The 10,025-nt window shown below is 42.1% G+C and overlaps 1 protein-coding gene across 1 annotated transcript in view; it reads left to right on the forward strand.

Moving 5' to 3' along the window:
* LOC132907410 (uncharacterized) overlaps positions 1–8,816 on the forward strand; it is a 51,185-nt gene extending 42,369 nt beyond the window's left edge. Inside the window, exons 4-11 of the mRNA XM_060960494.1 lie at positions 615–751; positions 1,484–1,684; positions 3,340–3,683; positions 4,129–4,348; positions 4,428–4,733; positions 4,939–5,532; positions 5,623–6,350; positions 6,442–8,816. Of these exons, the coding sequence (XP_060816477.1) occupies positions 615–751; positions 1,484–1,684; positions 3,340–3,683; positions 4,129–4,348; positions 4,428–4,733; positions 4,939–5,532; positions 5,623–6,350; positions 6,442–6,817 (2,906 nt within the window). The 3' untranslated portion in view covers positions 6,818–8,816. The remainder of the gene's footprint in view (positions 1–614; positions 752–1,483; positions 1,685–3,339; positions 3,684–4,128; positions 4,349–4,427; positions 4,734–4,938; positions 5,533–5,622; positions 6,351–6,441) is intronic.
* Positions 8,817–10,025: the final 1,209 nt, after the last annotated feature.

Raw genomic sequence — 10,025 nt, forward strand, 5'->3', positions numbered from 1 at the left:
CGACCAGTTTCGTTCGATTCCTGACCGCCATTTCGCCTCAGCAATTTTAATTCAATTAAAATTCCTATTTCTCTTCGATACGCGGTTACTAGTACGCCGATGATTAAACGTCGTTTTCAAGAATATACAACCAATCTCGAAACGTATCGATTAAAAAATACATTTCGCTATCGCTCTTAAGTTCTCGTTGAATCCTTTCCATTCAAAGGATGCGCTATAACGATCACTTCGCGAGATTGATCCCATGAAATACGAAATGTACGATGTAATAACTCGTATCTGGTCGTAACAATTAGAAACCTTCGTAATTTATAATTTATAACGGCGATGACGTTAATTCTTCGTTCTATTTCGTAAATGTACCACCTGAAAGGTAACAAGGATTCGTTGATCAAAGTCTGGTTACCTAAACGCGGACTGCATTACGCGATGAACGATGTTTTTCCTTCTGCCGTGCAAACCGCGGACTGTAAAACATCAGAATCCCGATGTTCGCTTCTCCGTTTGATTCTCGATCTCGCGATTCGCGACGTAGTAGGAAATCGGGGGAAAGAGGAGGGAAGGAAAGAAGCGGTCATCGATCTCGCATTTTATTTTGCTACCTGGTGTTACAGTGTGCAACAGAACATTGTACGGCGACGTCGGCCGGACCTACAGGGTGGAAGTTCGCCGGCCGAGGGAAGATCGACTGCCATTCTTGTGTCATCTCAATTTCACTGCCGCCGGCTCTGATCTCGGAGATCTAGTTCAGGTGGGATGGAGGAAAAGGAGTTGCGAGCACGCGCGCGCGCGTCCGGACGAACGAGCGTACGAGCAGCCAGCGTTGAATCCGTAGGAAATAAACGGTGACTCGTCGCGCGAGTGGAACGAGACTGTCACGAGCCAGACAGTAGTAGGGGACAATAATTTTTTCTCCTAGGGATATACGGACACAGATAGACGCGTGGACGCGCGCGCGTGGTCGATGTTTTAGCGAAAATAGATCGTCTCTTGAAAATTGTTTTTGTAAGTTTCTTTATTTCTCTGTATGTTCTCTTTAATCGCGTTTCTTCGCTGTTCTTCTTTCCTGTACCTTTGTTCCTCGCTTCTTTACACGCGGAATTCCTTTTTTTTATTTTTGTCCACGGATTTCGCGTTGTTTCGTAATAAATCGAATATCGAGTCGATGCTGCGACTCTCCTGGAACCTTTGAAACGAGCGTTTCAATTTAACTCTGCGAAGCATCTTTGAAATGCGTTTTTACCTATCCATCGTGCTTTCGCGTTAATCATTTACAAAGATTGAGAATAACAGAACCGATTGCAAGCTTCTGAACTTCTACGGCGACCTAATGGTTTCGCTGCCACGTTTCTTTAACATACGAAGTTAATTATGTATAAAATTAATTCTTTATACGGTACCACGATAAGAACCGTATATAGATAAGAAGCATGAACGAGGACAAAAATTATCGAGTATTCTCTGGAAATTCGTGATATTACAGTTAACGTTCGACACGTTCACCGTGGGTCGATTTTTATCGTTCACGTCGGAAGGATGTCCGGATGGTTACATGACCATTCGGGAAAAGGGTCGACCAGCGACCGGAGGTCAATGGTGCGGAAGCGCATGGGGGTACACCGTGTATTACAGTGAAACTCCTTCCATCAATTTAACTTTGTATTTACTCCGGCTAGCCGAACAGGTAAGCGCAAATTTGCTTCTTTGATAATTATCAATCGTATGTCATGTGGGAGAAAAAAAAATAATAAGCGCAAAACGTAAACACCGAATAAAACTGCGATTTAGCGGCAAGTCACACACGAAGCGCTAAGATCCGATAACAGCTAACATATGTACATAAAGGGAAAGCCCCTTAAGCTTCTTAGAGACCTTATAAATCTTCGTCTATGTGACATGTTTGTGATTCTTCGGGTTTCGATGATGTTATTAATACGTTCCACTTTGTCCCACGTTTCAATGAATATTTCAGCTCGCTTCTTCGCCTCCTCGGATAAGGAAGTATTAAAATTGATTAGATCTCCGATTCTTCATCCATTCGTCAACAAGATTTGTTTCATCTTATTATACGCGTAAAGGAATTGTAGAGGATTGGTAGTCTGAATAACAACTAGTTTATTATAATAACAACAATGAACGAATAAATTGTTGCAACCTGTCAAATATATTTCAAATAATTAAACAAATTAATAAATATAAATGTTAAAGTGGTCGCCACTTCTAAGAAAACTCTACATCTGATCTTTAGTTTTCTCAAACACTGAAGTCATCGATGAAAGACTGCGTCGATGACAAACCATAAACAGTAGACAGGCGACGTTGGCTTCAGGGTTTTTCAGTCATAGGGTAACGCTGCTAGCGTGCGGATCTGGACCAGCTCAAATTATATTCCGAACTTTGTATTTACACTTTAGTTTTAAAATATACATTTTCTATCTTACAATTTATCCACGTGTTCCTCTGTATTCACATACATCCAGTAACCTTAACACATCATGCAAGTCCTAACGAAATTGATGCTCCGAGGCAAAACAACAACACGATTTGATTTATCCTCTAAATCTAACTATACGCAAAAACTAAATTACCTATAATATTATTATTTCTAATGTAGTATCGGAAATATACTACTTAATAATTAATTAAACGATGGCTTACTTACAGAGAATGGATTGATACAGATGTTGATTAGACAGGAAACGATGGTTATTTAACATGAACTAATCGCAATAACGTACTATACTTTAGACAACTCGATAATTAATTTGCAACTCACAACGGATCCAACGCTCTCTCTCTCTCTCTCTCTCTCTCTCTCTCTCACGCGGACCATACTCTCTCTATATGGACAACGTAACTCGCACTCCCTGACTTCTCCACTGACACTGACTGTGAATCTCTCTGCCTTATAGCATCTCTTTTGTCCCTTTGTCTTAGTCTCACCACGCGCGTATTACGCAACCGCTCGTGGCTAGAGTCAGCCTTTTTCTCACGAAACTCTTCGGTTAGAGGACCGACGACACGTTGAAGGGCCTGTCGGCACCTCGGCTCGCGACGATGTTTACGGTTTACCCGATATTTTTAGACCTTTTTGTCCACGATACTACGCTAATGCGTTCGAAAATTCTTTTATTCGATTCTTATAGCAAAGAAGCGGCTCTGTTCTAATTAAGCGAACTGGAACGTGCAGGGAACGTCGGACCCAAGCGCAACATCCTAATAACGCGATTGAGACCCGAAAAATCAGAAATACGTGAAAGTTGTAACTTTCTAAAGATCTAAAGATCTTCGTGCATGTTTCTTCTTCTTCGGATATACTTGTATGTTGATTGTCAACAGGGTAGTGGCTATAATTTCGACTTCAAATTATCGTACAAGTTCCTGAGACGTAGCGAGGCGCACCTCAGATACGGGAACAGTAGTATGTCCACGTGGCGGGGAGAGCTAGTGAACGGAACGTACTGCGACCGTGTGCTTACCAAGTGCGACACGCGAGCCTGTCGACTTCAATCGCCGAATTACCCGGGCGTTTATCCCAGAAACGTCACTTGCTATTACCGGGTAGAGCAAAATCGGGCGCCACCCGGTCATCGGGCGTTGCTCGCCGTGAGTCAGCGGAACAGTCACAAGATACACATCAAAGACCAGGTCGTCAAGTACGATGGCAGCCAAAGGATATTAAGGTACCGCGTTATCGTACGATATTTCTTCTTACCTTTTGAATATTTTAACACGTTGACTGTCGCCGCGCCCCTTTCTAAATTAGAAAATAATAATTCTTTTAGAATAACTAAAAAAATATATATTTCATGGAATAAAAAATTGTCAACAATGTGAATGATTTCGATAATATTTTCAGAGAGAAGAGACGCAGATATGGTGTAACATTTTATAAAAATTAAACGTTATGACGTGCTATATTTCAATCTGTCGCGGCCCTCGCAAATACGGCCAGAATGCGAGTAATATAAAATTCTTATTATTTTACAAATTAAATTACCGCGCGACAGTAAGTCGATCGATAGAGCATTCGAGTTACTTTGTAATACAAATTTTTAGACAGATTCGAAAATATTGCATTTTTGAAAGATCGATTAATGGAACGCGTTGAATTATTTTGTAATATAGAGTTTGGGATCAATGCAACGTGGTGCAAGATTACTTGACGGTGTACGACGGGGGTTCAACCTCCGACAAGGTACTGGTTAGACTTTGTGGAGGTGACGCGGTGCCAGACATAGTTAGTAGCCATAACACGATGCTTTTGGAGTTCCACACGTCTCCGTACGACAATCCCTTTCATCCCGTTCCTTTGTCGTTCTTGCCCGGCTTCGAGCTCGAGGTTCAGGTAATTCCCAACAGGTTTCTAATTATACTTTTACCAGTAACGAAATCTTTACCTAGTCGATCGCATCGATGGTTCAAAGGTGCTGTTCGTCGACGAGAAATCCCGGAGTTTTGTTAAGGAGAACAACAACTGTGACTTTTATATACCCAGCGACGAAAGCTCTTCGGGAGTCTTAGAAAATCCGAAACATTCTCTGCCTCCGAACACGACTTGTCGCTACCACTTCCAGGGCAAGCCAAACGAGATCGTTTGGCTGTCTTTCGTCAAGTACTATGCTGCCAGCGCCGATGCCGCCGCGAGCATCGACGTCGCTTCCGATTGCAACGCGAAGCTGCTCATCTGGGACGGCGATCGCACGCTAAATAAATTAATTCCTATGCGTAAGGTGCGATACTCATCTTTCTTTTTGTAACTTAGTCTAAGCTTTCAAGGTTGACATATTTTTCCGAGGTGGCAGTCTGATCAGGAAGCAATAAATATTCATCCGACTTTAAAGAGAAATTTTAAATGCCGCCACTATAACATTATCGGATGGCAAAGGTTGAATTTAATTACGTCGAAAGGATTTCTAAATTAATTTTCATTTACAGAATATCACTTTGATGGGTCAGTTTTGTAAGGATGATACCCCGCGTCTCTGCGACCATAGCCTGCTACGGAACGGAAGTCGTCACGCGAGGCCTTGTAGCCTCGCGGAGAGCTACGTTTCCAGCGGTAGAGATCTCACCTTGGAACACATATTACGTCAAGGAAGTGCACTTTATCCGATAAGTTTTGTACTGCGTTACGAGTTCGTGCACGAGGCGGTCTCCTGTAACCATGTGTTCGGTTTCGCGTCCACTTCATCCACGTCTTCCACGTCTTCTTCATCCTCTTCTTCGTCGTCCTCCGCGTCGTTACTGTCGTCGCTCGCCAAGGCGGGGAAATTCGCGTCACCGAAAAGTGTATTCTTTTACGGTCGCGGTGGTGCGCAGAACGTTAGCTGTGTGTATCGTTTCGAGACCGAGCCGGATCACAGGATAGAACTGTCCATAAGTAGAGCCTCGTTCGGAGATAAAGGATGTTCCTCGTACGTAGACCCGTTAGTCAATCGCTGGACTTGCGATCGACGCATAGGCGACTCCGCCAAGTTTGGCACGGCTGAGTTGATCGTTGCCGAGTACCCCTGGCAGGGAGTGGAACTGGTACGATTCTCGTAACATTAATATACGTTTAGAAATGCAACGTGAGATATACTAATCTCGTTAATGATAACATCGTTCATATATATTCAGGTTCGCGATTGCCTGTGCTCGAACGTCAGCGATAGGATCGTTCTGAGAACACTGACATCCAACGTGATCGAAGTCCGCTTCACCGTGACCTTGATGAACGTCACGCAGGATTATAGAGATTTCTATTTCGAAGGGGAGTACCGTTTCGTCGCGTTGGGCGCAGAATCCAGCGAACAAGGCTGCTCGACGAAACTCGAAGAGCGACGATTACGCGGAACCAGCGGTGAAATTTCCCTCAGAAGTCCCCTGCCGCGAGTGATTCCCGGTGTCGCCGCTGTCGAAGAGATTCTAACCAATACGGAGGATCTGACTGCGACTCAATGTGTGAACGAGCCCTGGCTGATAGAGCCTGAGGATGCACGCATCAATTATTTGTATCTAAGGACGGCGGGATATAGTATCACGTTGGATAACGTCGAGGAATGTACAACGTTGAACAGAATCGTCGTCTACTCGGCGGCCAATACGAAAGATCGTAGCGTAATATGTCCGGAGGGTGGCGTTGACACTGCCAGAACGGTGGATTTCTTCTCCGGTGGTTGGAACTACAGCGCGATTAATACTACCGTCGCCATGATGCAACATTCCAGGAGCTTCGTCGTCGAGTTCCTTCAGAGAGAACCTGGTTTCTATGCCGTTACTTGGATGGCCATTTCCAAAAGGTCTTCTAGTTCTAGCGTCGGGCCCAATGTATTCTCTATAATGCCACACGAAGAATGTCCTTATCGGTAACAATAATTTCTTCTACGTTATTCTGATAGCTTATAGGCTGACGTAAAAGTAAAACAATGGGATCTACAGTGTATTTCTATTTTATAGATGCCCGGAAATTCAAGCGTGTATAAGTTCTGTGCTATGGTGCGATGGGATCCGTCACTGCCCTTCCGGTTTCGACGAGGAGGAGACCAACTGTTCGTACCGTTTCGGCGTGACATTGCTGTACGTGGCCGTAGGTGCCGGCGCCCTGGGTATCTTTCTTATCCTACTGCTTGCCACCGGTTGCCTCAAATATTGCCTCTATCGACACAAAGCTCGTAAGAAAAAAAAGAACGTTGTCCTGAACGTGAACCATCTCCACGTGAATCACACGCATCATAATAACGGTCTGACCGGAAGTCGCCTGAGCGGTCGCTATAATCTCGCCACGCCGCAAGAGATGTATCTGGAAAATTACGGGAAAGACAGTATTTGTTGACAATACGCCATTGCCAATATCGAGACCACCGTGTGAATATTACAGGATTTTTAAAATACGCCTACCTCGCTGGCCTCTTTGATCCCCCTCACCTCCCGCGAAGAGAATGGAAGCAAACGACGGAATAGTCGATCGAATCCATCTCACAGCGCGTATGGCGCAACAAAAATAAAAAAAAAAAATATATATATATATATACGCAATAATCGTATTAAACTCTCGTAGACCAATTCGAAGGCATTTAACGAAGGAGCGGATTCCGGATTGTTTCGAAGCCTCGACCACGATCCACGCTTTGTCTCCAAATAATCGATATTTAATTTTAAACTCGAGCAAGAGAAGCGTCTGTTTTGCCGGCGCTATTTAAGTTTCAAATTCGCAGCGAATTGGGATATTATAAAACTGCGAATTTTAAAAAGGTTCTAGAGAACGGACAAAGGGTGAATCGAATCGATGAGAAGCGTTTGCGCTGCTCGAACAATTCGCGTATATGGTTTTCACGGTAAAACCGCCGTATCACAGTAGCACTAGGAACACACGTTTTTAGGATAAAGCAATGTGTGACGACGAGAAGAAAGAGATGAAGCATACAGAGCGCGAAAGATTATAACTAGAAAGAAAATAAAAAGAAAGACAAAAACAAAGCGCACGGCTGATGCGTACGAATATATGCTTTTAAAGTGAAGTAGGATTCTGTAATTTGCATTGAGAGCGAGCGAGCGAGCGAGCGAGCGAGCGAAAGAGAGAAAGAAAGAGAGAGAGAGAGAGAGAGAAAATTTTTATTACGGTCGGTTGCCGGGAAACGAGTGTTACAAACGTCCACGACGAGAAACGACGCAGAACAGAATTGGCGGGAAAAAGAGGGAACTGACAAAATAGCGGCAAATACAAAAATCCCTTTGAACGATATAAATCGCATGTGAACATCGAGGGATAAAAAAAGGAAACGAAACTACTGTGATTTATCGAAAAAGAAATTAACCCTTTAGATGCCGTATCATATTATATCGGAGATACTCACTAGGCCGCGATTCAAAAATCTCAATAATAAGAAAGTTCAAACTAGAGCGTGAATACACACGCTCTTTGTATAGGCGGCAGCACGCGCTTATGGCATTTAAAAGGTTAAGAAAGAAATGAAAAAACCTTGATTTTATACTTTACGAGAAACATATACAAAAGGAAAAGTCCGAAAAAAAAAAGAAGAAAAGAAAAAAATAAATCAATGAAAGATTATTTCGACCGATATTTCTCACTTTTAAAACCGGTTTTATTCTATAATTTTATAAATTGTCGTGTCTGAACGACGATATTCATATGCAATTTATTCTAAGGAATTATACGACCAAGATCAACCAAACGCGTTATCATCGACCCTCTGGTTCCATCTTATTATCAAATCGATGTCATCTGCGTCGATCCGTCAATAAACTCCATCGTTTTTTGTAAGAAACACGCAGCCATCACGACTACTAACGCGAGAGCGTAGCGACGTCTTCTATAACTGCCATTTTAGGATTTAGTTCGAGATCAACGGAAAATCCCGGCGGGCGTACAGAAAATCCGGTTGTCGATACTCTATGCTCCCGCGTTAACCGCGATCCTAACCTATCCAGATTTCATAAGTACGTTAACAATGATGGTATAACATATAGTTAAAAATCACACATGTAACCTAGGTTTGATATCAATGCGCGAGGCTTGACTGGGACGTAGAGATTGGTGTATAGTTGATTATCGTTTAAACGAGTGCGAAGGCGAGAGAAGTGGGCAACATGAAATTGATAACGCATACATTGTAACTCTATTACGAAAGTGTTAACTAATTAAAAAAGCCATCGTTTCACGTACGCACACACCGCCACACGTACGAGAGGGAATACATTACTTACATACATACCACATACACACACGTATGGTAAAAGCGCGTATAACTTACGTCTGTATGCTGTGATAGAAGTAAGCGTATCAACAATCGGAAATAAATTTCTCGCGTAAACTTGGTCTCAATTGCATTCTACCTTTTCAACCGTATAATTAAAATACTGTCCGTTTCTCTTCTCCTGTCAATCCTATCGCATTTCCTGTTGATACATGAAACGTGATACTCGTCGTTTCAGTAAATAAAAGTTACGACGTACCTTAGAAAAGAAATACGACTTTTTCATGAAAAGACTTCTGTGGAATGAAATGTTTTCTTCAAAAAGCGCCGATTTTATTATTTATATCCCTCTCTCGGCCGACCTTCGAAGTAACGAGCGTATCCACTTCCATATATCCTCGTCAGTTTTATTTGTTCCGTTCTAATATTCAAGCGGTTTTTAAAAGGACGTGCTTTTGAAAACCGATTTCGGTCAGCTATAAATATCGCTGTCTAAATGAAATATTCATTTGTCGGTCAGTGGAACGTACCTCGGCAATAATTTACCTATTTGAGATGTTTTTTTCAAAGTACCCTTTGATATCATGGATGCAGATTCTTTCTGCAGTTCTATCTTACTCCGAAATCTCGAGGTCTTTTCGTTCTTACAGACTCTCATTTCTTAAGATCTTAGAATTAGAGTTTCAAGCGAAGTGCCCTCGTCTTAGCGAAAGACCTCATGAATCAGTCTGTAAACTTTTCACATGCGTCATACTTACCATCAATCGATGCTAGTTATTCAGGTAGTATGCTTGAAATTTCGATAGAGTGCGCGTTATTCGGGTAAAGAATATGTATGTGTTAAATTCTGAGGATGACACTGTTCCTTCGGTGGACAATATGCTAAAAGCTCATGAAAATACAACAGGAAGCAACGATAGAATTCTAAAGGACGATAAATATTCCAAGTCCGCCATTTAATCATTCAAATAGAATATGGATGCCTGGAATCCAGTGGTCATCGAGAGACGTCCATTCTCGCTCCATCCATATTCTACTCGTAATCGAGGTTCATCAATCTGATCCGCTATATTTCGCAAATCTGCTTTGTCTTTAGAGTTCCGTTGATTTCAGACAAACAATATAGTCTTCGCTTTATTCGTTAACGCTAAGCAATTCATAACGAATTAATCGATTTTTCTATCTTATTTGCTTTTCATTTTAATCGAATATGTAAAATAATCGTAGTACGAACGAAATTAATTTATTTGAAAGAAAAAAAGACATAAAGTATTAAAATATTTTGATTGTTTATATTTTGAACTGTACGATACTTAAATATCTTGA

The sequence above is a fragment of the Bombus pascuorum genome, chromosome 5 (genome assembly GCF_905332965.1).
Source record: "Bombus pascuorum chromosome 5, iyBomPasc1.1, whole genome shotgun sequence".
NCBI classification, from domain to species: domain Eukaryota; kingdom Metazoa; phylum Arthropoda; class Insecta; order Hymenoptera; family Apidae; genus Bombus; species Bombus pascuorum.